The 14399-nt window shown below is 45.2% G+C and overlaps 1 protein-coding gene across 1 annotated transcript; it reads right to left on the bottom strand.

Moving 5' to 3' along the window:
• Positions 1-9823: 9823 nt before the first annotated feature.
• Positions 9824-14119, bottom strand: S1PR1 (sphingosine-1-phosphate receptor 1). Its single transcript, XM_083867139.1, has 2 exons — positions 14029-14119; positions 9824-12678 (listed from the first exon to the last, which is right to left on the bottom strand). Exon 2 carries the CDS (start codon positions 12556-12558, stop codon positions 11419-11421), a length of 1140 nt encoding a protein of 379 aa, XP_083723265.1. The 5' UTR covers positions 12559-12678; positions 14029-14119; the 3' UTR covers positions 9824-11418.
• Positions 14120-14399: the final 280 nt, after the last annotated feature.

The raw sequence follows: 14399 nt of genomic DNA, 5'->3' as shown, positions 1-14399 counted from the left end.
AAGTGCCTTTTAGAGACCAATCAGCAGTCCTGTGACAGACCACTGAACAAGGAATAATGGGGTGACACCTGAGCTGCTTAAAAAAACCAAACCAACAAAATAAAACACTTATGAAAAGCAATACAAAAATTATGAACTTTCATCCTTGTCCAAAAAAAGACAAGTAAACAGTCTAATTTCAACTTCCCTAGAACTTTACATATAAAACCTTGCTTTTGAAATCCACAGAGAAACCACAAACGGAACTGTAGTAATGCCTCTGCAATCAAATCAGCTTTGTGTACATCTGCATGCTTGGGGGCAGATAAATTAGAATATCTAGGACTGGAAGGATGAAAGAGAAATCAAGTCCAGACAGCAGCTAGCCATGTTAGCACTGCTGAAACTTGTAAGCCACACAAAACATGGTACATTAGCTTAGGTTGCCTTGTGGTTACTCAGCTCTACAGCATTCAGGCTCAGCTGACCAGGTCAAAGCACAGAGGAGACATGTCTGCACTTGACGCACCTTCCATGTGAAAGGTAAATTAAATTCAAACACAAACCTCCAGAAACGTGTAGCTACAAATGGAAAGAAGAAGGGCAGCCTGTTCTTCTGGTCTTCTTTTGCTTTTCATCTAACTTACTCTTCAAACTTCACCTTTGCAAACTAATAAATTCACCAGATACTGCGGCAGCGTTTAGAGATTGCTGGGATCAAGGCAGACAAAAGTCCAAGCCTCTTTCCTAAATCACCCTCCAGATCAAGCTCATTTAACCGAAATGCAAAGGCACACACAGCCACTCAGAACAAGGAGTCAAAGGCAAATGACAGTGTTTACACTCTCCTCTCACATATCATCAGCGACAGAAACTGCTGTACCTCAACCACAACTAGTCAAACAGGCCAGGCATTTCTTTGTAATGGACACAGCAGTAACACTGTCTGTGTGAGAGTGACTGCACTCCTGAGTGTCATCCTCACTGCATGGGAAATCTGCTCATGAACCCTTATGAATTAGGTTTGTGACCATCTCTGTTAGATCTAAATTTTATTTAATTTGAAGGACTTATTTATCCTCCACAACCTCCATTTTTGTCTAAAATTTCAAGACTAACAGCAGGGCTAATGGCAGTGCACAAACAACCTCTAGAGGAGTCAATTTACATAGTATTTCCACACCAGCATGCCACGAGCCAAAGAGGGTCACAATCAGAACCAAAGCCAGCTCAGCAGCCAGCCGCCCTAGAAGAGAACTGAGCAGAAACCTAAGACATGTTTGCTTCTCTCTTCATCCAAGGAGCTCATTTTTTTACATCCTTTCCACACCTATAACCCATCAAAATGTAGGGATTACAGTACTGCCTGAATGTACAAGTTTTTCAAGCTTTTAAAGGCCATAAAGGCTCAGAACATGTTGAAGTCATAATTACATTACTTCCAAAACCCTGGCTCATGTGGACTTGCATGATGTACCCAGGCAGTGCTCACAGGGGACAAGCTTTTTTGTGTTTCCTGACTCCAAATAGGAGGGCTCATGCATGCAATTATTTCAGTGAAAATCCTACTTCTGATTTGTGGGAACTCTTCCACTTTCAGTTTCATTAAATTATTGTCAAATTCTGATCACAATGAGGAAACACAGTTAAGGCTTTCCAGCTGACTGATGGAAGGACGGGGAGCTCATGCTGGTGAGTTCTGACTGCCACTATTTTGAAGTTAATATTGGTTTTTTCCTGACTCATTGTATTATAACAATGACATTCACTTAGAAGGGAAGGAGCAGTTTTATTATGTTGATTTCCCACAACAGAAAGAGAGTAGAGGCCACACAAAAGGCTGAGGCTGCAAGAGACACATATCAAAATGCCTTTAAATACATCTAAAAATCCTTTGCTATTTGTTCAACTTCGCTCTGAAGACAGGTGTAGATCAGAGTGATATTAGCCTCATTTCATGCAGGGACACAGTCAAACAGGACAGAAAGCATGACCTCTAGGAATACTTACACTTTCTACAGTGTACCTGCGTGACTTTGTTTGTTTGAAGTCCTTTCGATCCCTACAAATAAATGCTTTGATTCAAAGGAACCAGTCCCAAGGAAACTTCTTCAAGAAGGGTGAGCAAAACAATGGTTATTTTATCAACAAAGTATCTGCATAAATGCACGCAAGATCAACAAAGACTAGTGTGAAGGCTGCTTGATAACCTGCATGAGAAAGCTGGGTCGTCTCCCCGAGCAAGCATTAATTTGTATCATAATTCCCAAGGTGTCAGGCTGGGGTGGTACCAGCCTGTTCTGTGTCTTGTGTCTTCAGTAACCTGTTCCCAGAAGGCTGCCCACAGGTGGATCAAAGATAACACTCAGATAAGTTTGAAGGACCACAGTAAAGGCAAGACTGAAATGAACACTTTGTCTATGATCTGTGCCTCAGCTTTCGCACGTGTGCTCAATGAATTTTGTAATTAAACTCCAGCTACCCAGGCTTCATTACCCTGGGCTTTAATTTCAAACAGCAGCATCTACTCTGTCTGCACTTCAGCGGGGGCATTGTCCTGTAGCCACAAACACTTACATGAGCACATAAACACACCAAATCTACACCGTTCCCACACAAACACCACAGCTCCGCCATAGCGTGAGGAGACAAACCAAGCTAGACCAGAGGTCTTCCTTCCTTTCGGACAGAGCTCCCGAGAGCCCCTTCCCTGTCCCGGCCGGGCTCCGTGTGCTGGGCCCCCTGAGCGCCCCCGGCCCGCGGTTCCCCCGCTGCCCCGCGCATGGGGGAGCACGGCCCCCAGCGGGTGAGCCACACCGGGCTGGGCCCGGGCCCGACACCTCCCACGGCCCCGGCTGAGCGCTGCTGCTGCTGCTGCTGCTGCTGCAGACAAGTGAAAATAAAAATCGAGCTTTCAACAGAAATCCTTTCGCGACCAATCCTAGACCTGCAATGCAGTTCTGGGGGAGAAAAAAAAAAGAAAAAGAAAAAAGAAAAAAAAAAAGAAAAAAAAAAAAAGAAAAAAGAAAAAAGAAAAAGAAAAAAGAAAAAAAGAAAAAAAAAGAAAAAAAAAGAAAAAAGAAAAAAACGAAAAAAGAAAAAAGAAAAAAAGAAAAAAAAAGAAAAAAGAAAAAAAACGAAAAAAAGAAAAAAAAAGAAGAAAAAAAAGAAAAAATAAAAAAGAAAAAAGAAGAAAAAGAAAAAAGAAAAAAGAAAAAAAAGAAAAAAGAAAAAAGAGAAAAAAAAGAAAAAAAGAAAAAAAAAAAAGAAAAAAAAAAAAAGAAAAAAGAAAGGGAAAAAAAAAAAAAAAAAAAAAGACTTCTGGTCGTTTTCACAATGGCACAAAGCTCCCCTGGCTGGCAGCAGGGGCTCCCGCGGGGCTGGCGGTGTCCGGGGCAGGGACCCCTCGCTCCGCCTGAGGGGCGCGGGCTGGGCCCGCTCCCTCCCCGCGCCTCAAAGGCTGCTCTGCGAATTTGGTGCTGCTGTGAAATACTCTGCGGTAAATAGACCTCTTTAGGCACCAACGAAAACTGCCTCTGTGAAAGCCTGGCCAGCTTTACAGCTGCTGATCTTGGCTTCTCACCTTTGGGGCTCGGGCTTCACGCCCGCGCCCGGCCCGGGTTTCAGGCCCGGGTTTCAGGCCCGGTGAGGCGCTGCTGGAACCCCTGGGGGGCTGAGAGAGGCGGGGGCTGCCCTCAGCTCCTGTGGGACCCTTTAAACTTCTCCCCGTCACAGCACACGCTCTTTGTTCATGAGCTTATCACCAAGATAAAAGCTATTTTCAGTGCCTTTTCTGCCTGTTCGGGTTGGTTTGTCCCGTCGGTTCGGGGCGGCCGCAGTTCCCCCGCTGTGGCTCGGGGCTCCCCCCGGCCCCAGCAGCGCCGGGAAGCGCCGGGGAAGGGAAGGAGAGGGAAGCGAAGGGAAGGGAAGGGAAGCGGGCGCAGGAAGCGGCGGGCCGGGCCGGGCCGGCAGGAAAACCGTGCGGGGCAGGAGCGGGGCGCAGGAAGGGGCCCGGGGCCAGGGCAGCGGGGGCGGTCTGGGGGCTCGGAAAGGCTCGGAGAGGAAGGGAGGGTCGCGTTCGCCTCGGAAGGTGCCCCCGGAGCGCTGCCGGCCTTCCCGAGGGCTGGGGGCCGCCGCTCCCCGCCCGGGCCCTGTGCTCGGGGCTGGGCCCGCGGGAAAGGGCCGTGCTCAAGTGCAGGAGTCGTCTTTCTTAAAAGAAATAAAATACCAATAAAAACCTACCACGCTTAATTATATTCTGAAATACTTAGGTACTTTGAATCTTCAAACATCAAAATACTTTGAAAATACTCTGAAATACTTTACATGTTTTAACTGGTTCTGGTTTCTATAGACAGGCTCTGCTTTTTGTCTGGGGCTTTAACACGTTTTCTCTCTGTACCACCCAGCGTACTTCCATAGCCTAGCTGTGGGCTGGGTATTGTGTTCCCCATTCTCGCCCATGCGGTGGGAAAAGGCTTTGCTCACTGAGCCTTTTATGTCAGTTCATCCTATTAAAGCGCCTTGCTTTGTTGTCCTCTGAACCCTCTTTAATGCCTCTGCATTTTTCAGCAAGTTTAGTGAAAAGAAAAACTTCACCCTGTATCATTAAATAGTCCTGACTAGGGTGACATTCACTGATGAACTATTTCAAGTTGAAAGTTCCTTCACTATCACCTTAGTTGTGCAGACAAGTTCTCTCCCTCACTCCTATGTTATTTATTAGAAGAATAAAATTCAAATATTTTTGCTTGGGAAATAGATGGTGTCTGACATGAAGGTTAATCTGAAAGATTTCCTCAACCGACATTTGCAATATGACATATAAAAACAGTAAGAGAGCTAATAAAATGCAAAATGTATTGAATTTCTGAGAACAGTAGGGGAAAAAAAAAAGTTATTACACTTTTTGGAATAGAGTTGTAGGCTGCTTTGAAGTAATGTCTCTGTGCCAACATAGAGGATTTGTTCTAAAGGTGTATGGATGATAGAACCCTGATCAGAGAGAGAAATACACACTAGCTGCAAGCAATTTCTTATCTTGTGCCTAAACCAGCAATAGAAGTGGGAGTTGTGATGGAAATAAAAAACATGTAAAAGTGCCTGGTGTTTGGGAAATGGCTCATATGGATTCCTTGTGCAACAGACATCGAAGTGGTCACCAGATTAGCAGAAATCGTTACACCATAGTTGTGTCTTGCCTGAAAGCAAGAAAGATAACAATGCAGGCTGTGGCGAGTTGTTTTTCAGCACTTCATCAGAACATGTTTTCCAGCTAACATCTTGATCCTTCTTCCAAACATGAGGATAGGATTGCACATGTTGGTAGATATTTTTTTTTCTTCTACCTTAGAGTAACTGATACAGCAGCATCCAGCTCATCTCAGCACAAGGAAATACTGCAAGGAGCTGGGTAATAATTGACCTGGCAGACTCTCCCTCTTATTCAAAATGACACAGATACAAGTTCTTTGAATAGTACCACAAAATTCAAAGTATTCACTTGTAAACATCCCTGTGTGTCTATTATACATATCTCTGTGTGGGAGGGTTCATGAGACCTTGCCCAGAGTTGCTCAGGAAAGAATTGCAGATCTAAGGATAGAGTTCACAAGCAAAGACTCAAATTCCTCAGCTTTGTGTCTGCATTACCACAGAGGATTCCTTCATTCCAAGTGGAAAATATCACAGTGTAGTTTAACTCCCTCCCCCAGCAATCCTAAATTGTCCCTGAAACCTGTTCTCCCATATACTCTCAATCACAATCTTGTGCCAAAAACAATTTTTGCATCATGAAAATTGTTATTGCATATTCTGTGTAACCATATAAATTCTATTTCTATTGCTTAAAGTAATTCACACCCTCACCTTCACATTATTCAGCTCTGGCTGCTCAGTATGGGCAAGAATCTGTCTGAGACCGTATTCCAGCAATTTACATCACCATCCTGCTAAATCAGGAAGTCTTTGCTTATGCCAAGTGTTTCTGTGTTAAAGAGAGCAAAACTGCCTTTAGCAGACAGCTCAGGTCAGGACCTGTAAGTGTCAGGTGGTTCACGCCAGATTTTTCCCAGGTAGTGAAACAGTTTTCGTCCGTGATTTCACAAAGCCCGGCAGATAATTTTAACCCAGTATTTATTTGGTGATTTCTCTCTAGCCCGCATTTTCCAAATGTCCATTTATTTTCAAAGCCATGCATTTGGTATTTTAATCCCACCTTTAGCTGAGTAGAGTGATTCTGAATAAACATTGCAATTGCTACAGACACATCTTAATATTTAATGGGGTTTTGGTCACACACGTTTCTGACAAGCTGTTTTTATGAACAGTCATTGTACCGTGCACCTAAAAATGGGTCTTCTCCAAGCAATCATTCACAAAAGCTCAAAATAAATATTGGCCTTTGTATCAGGTTTCCATTATGCGGCTGCTACCCCAGGCTCAGTGGAAGGTTCACAGAGGGTTGACAGAGCTTTGTGAGCTCTGCTTTATTAGGACTTTTCCGAGCCAGATCATTCCTGGGTGTGGCTGATGGGATTTCCTGCCTTTTTGTCTCGCGAAGGTAGCACGGAAACTCCAAGTGCAAGGAAACACTTCCCGCTTTGCTGCCGTGCAGGGTTTTTCAGCAGAGTCCGGGATCTGGCAGTAGGGAGCGGGCCTGGGGAGCTCCCAGACAATGCTGCATTGTTTATGCACAAGTACCTGCTGCTGCTGCTTTGATACATTTCAAACTTGTGACACACAAGGATTGTGTCATCCTGGTGCTGCAGGGGAGACGGTCCTTAACACTGTCATTCTCTTCAGTGGTTCACATAAGTCTACACTAATTATGTTCCAAACTTACCAAAAAACTCAAACCAAATCAACCAAACAAACAAAACCCCCAAAACACACCTAAATAAACTTCTGGATAATAGTGTCATCTATACAGGCTCCTTGGCTTTCAGATTTCCCTAGGTACTTCTTATTTTAAAAGAAAACATGTACAAGTTACTGTGCCACGTGCTGCTCTTACAGCTCATGTGTGCAGAGTGGATATAATTACTGTTAATTACCATGGAAAATTCTCTGCATAGGGTAATAGTTGAAGGAAGATTTCATGACCCTATAAAATTCTTGCTGACTGTGTAAAATGAAATAATGTTCTATCAGAATAAGTCAGATGATAGCTAATAAGCAAACTCTTTCCATCCATTGTAAATAGAAAGATTGGATTAGAAAAGTTTGTGAAAGCAAATTATAGGAACTTAATTTAGGTGGGTTTTGTTTGGAGTTTCTTTGTTTGTTTCTTAAAGCTTGACACTTTAGTTCTATTGAATTAATCTCATTAAACAAACAAACAAACAAACCAAAAACAAACAAACAAAACAACAAACAAACCAAAAACAAACAAACAAAGGGGGGGGGGCAAAAAAACCCCACCACCACAACTGAACATATGAGGAATTATTGAAATACAATAGATATTTTCCTGGCAAGCTTCAGAACCTTGGGGAATTTCCAGCATTTCAGAGCTGAGCAGGTTACATAGCTCTAGTTTGAGTACCCATGTTTTTGAATGCTTTGTCAGTATGACCCTTTTTACAACATCTGATAATGCCTCAGCCCATATGAAATGCAATCAGTATTGAGATCTTCTGGGCCAGATTAGAAATTAAGAAATGTTACATTTGGGCAATCCCTGTGTTTCTCAGGTGACAGGGTAAGATAAAGATGGATAACAGTATTTTCACACATTTCTGTTCCCTAGTTTTAGTCCTGGCAGCCTGTGGTGTACAGCAAGCCCAAGGTTAGTTCCTGCCGAGTGGTCCTTGGGGCATTCCAGCTGCAGCTCCTCTCTTGCTCAATAAGCACCCTGCTATACCTGGCTCTCACACTGGAATACCTGGGCTGGGAGTTGCCAGGGAAGTAACAGACAGATTTTATGATAATTTTCTATCCTTGTTCTATTTCTTGCACTGGAAGAACAGCTAAGAAAAAGAATAAACATCAAAGGACCAGGTTGCTCTGAATAATTCAGGCTATTCTATTTCACTTAGACAGTCAGTATAAAGCACCTTTTCAGTTCTCAGTTCATTTTCTCTGCCTGTTAGTCACATGGCCATCCCCAGGACAAAGCTGCATGCCCTTTCCACGCACACAGAAGGCAGGTCAGGGCTCAGAAGGGTGCTTTCTACACGGTACCTCTGGCCTACCTGCTGCTGTATGGGAATGCATGGCCATGGCTGAGGAGCTGCAGGGTTCTCCCCCAGGAGCAGGACAAAATGGCCTTTTCATTTTTTTTCACAGCAGGAACCCTTACTGTTATTAATGTTATTATTTTATTACAGTTATTATTGCCTGTCCGAATCTTGTTGACTTGCATGTGGAGTGTCTATGGGGGAAGATTTCAGTCACCATGACCAGGAGTGTAGGAAATGCTTCCCCATGGCTCAGTGCCACACTCTGGGGTGTGCACATCTTCTATTGCGTGAATTATGTAGGGCTTTGAGTTCCCTCCCAGAACTGGACTCCCATCACACAGTCATCTCCATAGGGGAAGCTGACATTTTCCACAAAGGCCCACAGTGCTTAGATGAAGATAAGCAAGGGATACAGAAATACCAGCAAAGGGAAGGGAAGTGACTCACCTGTGGGCTATCAGCTCCCAGTACAGAAATGAGGTGGTAGTCACAAGAGGTCAGTGGCACCATGCTGTGATGACACAGCTCAGCCCTTGTCACAGGATCTCAGATGTGTGGGACAAACAACCTTAATGCCTGAAAGGCTTCACAAGCAGAAGAGCCCTAGTCCCTCGGATAAAAACACCCCTAAAAATTCAGATGTCCCTGTGCAGTGCCTCATCCCTGTACATTGCCTTTATTTACTCACTGGTAGCACAAGGGTTTAACTTGGACTTCCATGGTTTATACATTTTTGGTGCTCTGCAGAGAAGTGACTTTATCCCTGGGACAAAGCAGTGCTTTCCCTCATGACTGTCAGCACCCAGGGTAAACCATCCCTGCCCAAACGAAGGCCTGAGCCAAGAGACACTTTATCTTGTGCACAAATACAGATTTGACGCTTTTTCCATCCCTGCTCAGGTCAGTAATTAAAAGGCTAGGAAGTGAGCACACATGAAATCATTCCTTCCATACAGGCAGACAGATGGAGAGAAATTCCAGCCTGTTTCCACTCTTTTGTCTTCAGGGCATTTTTGGAATTTCCTTCAGGAAGTGAGGTTATGACCCAGAGCCTTCCTCAGTGACTAGGCTCTCGTTTCCCACAGTAAACCCTGCACGGCGATGACATACAGTATGAGAAGGTGAGGTTTATCTTCACTCTCCAACTGTATCCTGTATGAGCTCCATGGAACTTAAAAGTAATTCTGAGAGGGAAAGGAAATGGAAGTCAAACCTTTGGAAGAAGTAATGCAGTATCTGTTCAACTGCACTGCCACGGTCTTCACTGGTAGACCCAGTGGAGCTCCAGCACTGGCACAGTTGAGGCCATCATTCTGTGTTTCATAAACTTCCTTGACGTTTGCAATAAGCTAAGAATTGAACTTATGAGTTATATTGGTGATACAAGTGAATTATTTCACTTTTCTACTCTAGGCAGTCATGGTAAAACTGGCAGCCACCTGGTTTTCCTTCTGTTTGTACTTCATTGGCTGTCAGAGGAGGATTGCTGTTGCAGAGATCCTTCTAGTGGCATTTTAACCATACAGTACACACTAACAATTTATAGTTAAAAATTCATTTTGTATTTTACACGATCCTGTGACATTACATGTTATGTCCCCATAGAATGGACTTAAATGCAGCATGTACTAAAAACAAGGAATTCTTTCACTGACTTCTGTGGAAACCACACCTGGCACGAAACCACCACAATAGTACAAAACTGATAGTAATCTGGTAATAGAAGCATTTAAAAAATCAGTTTATTAATGTTTAGAAGTCAATAAAGCTATGTGCAAATTGAACAATAAAAGTCAGAAACATTTTAAATACTATCTTTTAAACCAGAAAAAAAAAAACCCAACCGTTTAATTGCACTGGAAATTTTACTACAAAGGCAATACATCTTCTTTACAAAATACCAGTTCTAGGAGTTGCTGATGACTGTAGATAAGTCAATTGCTCTCAGCTATCCCAGATATACCACATTTGTTATAGTAATACTCTACGTGCACGAAGACTCCTGTATCTTATTTACATTGTACACATTCAACCCCATTAGCACAGGTTAGAAAAATAGAGAAGTAAAAATGATGCTGTAAAACAAATACATTCAATTTAACAACAGGTGCTTCTTCCATGATAAAATACAGACATCTTTGCTGAAATTATAAACATTAATAAAATGTGCCAAAATGTATTGCATTTTGTTATGGAAGTGCATTTATCTATAGTCATTTCACTTCAACTTTCTTCTTATTTTTTCTGAAACCCAACGTACTCTTTTCTGATTTTCCAATGGATCTTTACTTTTGGAAAGACTGTCAACCTGACACTGAAATACTCCTTCAGTTTTTAGCTCTTCTTACTTAGGCAAAAATCCCACCATTGTCAATAGTATTTTTTACTATTTTGTAGGCTTTCAAGTCATCTTGAAGAGAAATGTTTAGTTCTTCCTTGCATTTTGCATGATAATGCAGTTTATTTAATGCTATAGAATGAAAAGGCAATCAAAATACGGGGCCAAATGCTGTTCTGAGCTACTTCATTAAATCTGACGCAGCCAATGGAATTGTACAGGCGAAAGTAACTGCAGAATCTAGCTCATGGTCTTCAAATGTAATACAGATTGACAGCAAAAATTCACAGCTATGATCTTGCTAAGTAAAACCCCAAGAGCTTTGGACTCTGCAAATAAAACCTTATGACTTAACTAAAAGTTCTGCAAAATTATGCCAATTATGGTTGTATGTGGTCTAAGTTATATTTGTGTGATCTCTTTCCATGTTATGTGCTAAACAAACACACTTCTTACCAACGATACCAGAGCCACCACTAAATTCAATACAGAAAGATCTTTGTGTCAGTGGTTTGCTGTGAAGAGAAAAAACTTCACATTCTTCTCACAGGGAAAAAAAAAAAAGATTCATTCTCCCTTTCCCTCCTCCCCCTCTCTCTTTCTCTCACACACACCAGGCATCATTTCACCAAGGCATCAGTCTTTTCAGAGTTACTAAGGAGATTTCAGGATATGAATGCGCCTGACAATCCTGAGCTGCTTCAGCGCAAAGACAAAACATGCTCCAGGGAAAAAGATTTTCAAGCCAGAACAGTCTGTCCCATTTCTTCAACTCCAGCCTCACAAGTGCACCGTTTGTCTCATTAGAACTAATGCTACTTGCTCACTCAGCCCAACGCTGCTGCTGTGAGCAGGAGGCGTCCCAGCTCCCTGATTTCAGAGGAAGACTCTGAAATATATACCCCCCCATGGTTACTCCTAAGAAGATGAGGTAACATTGCCCGAAGACATGATGGTTTCAGGATGGTCACCGTCCTCCTTCTGTGGGTGCGAGGAGTTGTCAGACTTACTCCGGCTGAACTCCATCCCCCCAATGATTGGCCGTTTGAATTTGGTCCCAGAATCTGCTGGGGGACATTTGCAGCAGCACAAAATCTTGATGAAAGCCCTCCGCATCTCTTTGTTTGTCAAGGTGTAGATGATAGGGTTCGTGGCTGAATTGAGCACGGCCAGTACTAAGAAATACTCTGCTTTATAGAGGATGGGGCAGGCCTTCACTTTGCACCCCACATCCAGTAAAAGCAGGATGAACAGAGGAGCCCAGCAGGCAATGAAGACACTCAGGACTATGATCACTGTCTTGAGCAAGGCTAGTGACTTTTCTGAGCTCCTAGTAGCTTTGGTAATGTTTTTCCGAAATGTCAGCCTGCGGCTCCTAGTCCTCACCATGGAGTAGATCCTGCAGTAGAGGACCACAATAGATAACAAAAGGCCAGTGAAAACAGTTGTGCAAAAGAGAATATAGTGCTTGTGGTAGAGAGGCAGCACGGTGGAGCAGTTGGACAAGAGGTTCTTGCAGTTCCAGCCCATGATCGGGAGCCCCCCGAGGATGGCAGAGATGACCCAGCACGCACTGATCAGCAAGAAGGAGCGGAAGCTGTTGCTGCCATTGTGGAGTTTCATCTTCAGCATGGTGATGTATCTCTCAATGGCAATGGCCAACAAGCTGAACACAGAAGCTGACAAGGCAACAAACATGGTGCCTTCTCTTACAAACCACTGGTTGGGTGTCAGGCTGTAGGTTTTGTGTCCAGATAGCAAGATGTTGGCAGTGTAAGCCACACCAGCCAGCAAGTCTGAAAGAGCCAAGTTCCCAATGAAATAGTACATGGGTCTGTGAAATTTCTTGGTTTTCCAGATGGTAAGCAAGACAAAAATGTTCTCTAAAATTATAAAGCAGCAAATGATGATAAAAACCACCGACGTCACTTTAATTCCAGTGTCCACACTCTCATTTAGCTTTCCCGTGTAATTATAATGCTCTTTGATGACATAGTTGACATCAGTGTTGGTGGGGTTGCTGGTGACCTTCTGCGGGGCAGTGGTGCCGGAGTTCATGGTGCCTGGCTGGGGACTGCTCCCCTGGCGGCCACCGGATGGTGACACCGACCGCAAACCCGGTGGCTGCCCCGCAGCTCCCTGGCCCGGCACTGCTGCACAGCCTCACAAACTGCAGCCCTGAGAACAAGAGGCACAAAACAGAGACTTAAAAGAAGGAAGACAAACAGTGCAGCAAATGCTAAAGGGTTTAAGTAATCTGCTGGTTTAACTGTGCATCAGAGTCATAAATGCATTCACACATGAATCAGTTTCATTCAGCTGGTAAAATACATTTAAAAGGTGGTTAGGCATATTCAATAGGTAAAGCTAGTACGACAAAAAAAGTTCTGTCACGCAGAACTGAACAAGTTGGAGTCAGCAAGGACTGCATTACTGGACTTCTTCCAACACAAAAGATCTCAAAGCTCCCCAGCAGTAAGTTCTAGTCTTTTTTCTTCAGCGGAAAATACAACAGCAGAGATTTAAAAAGGGAATGGACTTGCTCGATTGGATTTAACTCCAAATGTATGAAAGTCTGCACAGAAATTACTTGACAGGAGACCCGTGCTCTCCTCCATCAATAAAGTCTGAATACACTTTGGAAGGGGATAGTTACGCAATCTACTGATGCCATCTCAGACAGTGGTAAATTCACTGATGTAAATATAAACAAGAGATCATCTCAAAGCTGTAAACAGGTGAGGGGTGCCCGTGCTAAATACAAGTAAGAACATGCTTTACAAAACCCACAGCAGTAAAAGTTTAGAAAAGCGAGGAAAATATGTTATTAAGCTAGAGAACAAGCCCATCCCATGGGTCGGAAACAAAGAATGTCAAAAAAACCCCCTTGCATTTAAATAACTAGTATTGCAAGCTTTTGAAATGGGCATAATTAAGGTATACACATATAGAGGAAACTCCCTTTACATATAAAGGGTTTGTAGTGGACATTTTAAAAGAATTAAACCCACAATATCATGCAAGGAAAGAAGAACAGGCGGATTTACTAAATTACAGTCTAAGCGGGGCAAAGCAAGAGGTGCAAGACCAGTGCATTCCTGCTCTATTCCCGGGCGCCAGTCCGCATCGCTCCCGGGCAAAAACTCCCGTCGCTTCTGTCCCGCACGGCTCCCGTCCCGCACGGCTCCCGTCCCGCCCCGCACGGCTCCCGTCCCGCACGGCTCCCGTCCCGTCCCGCACGGCTCCCGGCTCAGACTCGCACGGCTCCCGTCCCGCACGGCTCCCGGCTCAGACTCGCACGGCTCCCGTCCTGCACGGCTCCCGGCTCAGCCTGGCGCCGCTCCTGCTCCGTTTCGGTCCCATCGCGCGTGGCTCCCGTTCCGCGCCGCCTCCCCGCACCCGGCCCGCACCCGGGGCAGCCGGCGGCCAGGCAGCCTCCTCCCCACCCCTTCTTTTTGTCTGGTGGCCCCGGGGGTCGCGCCGAGCGGCACCGCGGCGATGGGATGTGCGGACCCCGCGGTGCCTTACCTCGCTCAGGCGCGGCGCGGAGCCCGGACCGGCCCCGCACATCTTGCGTGCCCGCGAAGCGACTCCGGTGGGCGGGCTGGGGGGCTCGGTGGTTTTAATGTTCGGGAACTGCCGCCCCGTCCCCGATTCCGTCTCCTCCCTCCGCGGAGGAGCCCGGCCCAGTCGGCGGGACACGCCCGCCCTCCGCCCCGGCCCGGCCCGGCCCACCGCCCGCAGGGGGCACTGCCCGGCCGGCCCGGGGCGGACCCCGCGGGGGCAGCACGGGGAGGCGAGAACTGCCCCGCGGGACCCCCGAGCCCCGCCGGCTCCGGACGGGACATCGGGCCGGGCTCCAGCCGGCCCTGAGCTGGGAGCCGCCGCCCCCGGGCGCA

The sequence above is a fragment of the Zosterops lateralis genome (assembly GCF_965231275.1).
Source record: "Zosterops lateralis genome assembly, chromosome: 9".
Taxonomy (NCBI): domain Eukaryota; kingdom Metazoa; phylum Chordata; class Aves; order Passeriformes; family Zosteropidae; genus Zosterops; species Zosterops lateralis.
The sequence above is the reverse complement of the archived record's forward strand: the minus strand, read 5'-3'. Positions and strand labels throughout refer to the sequence as shown.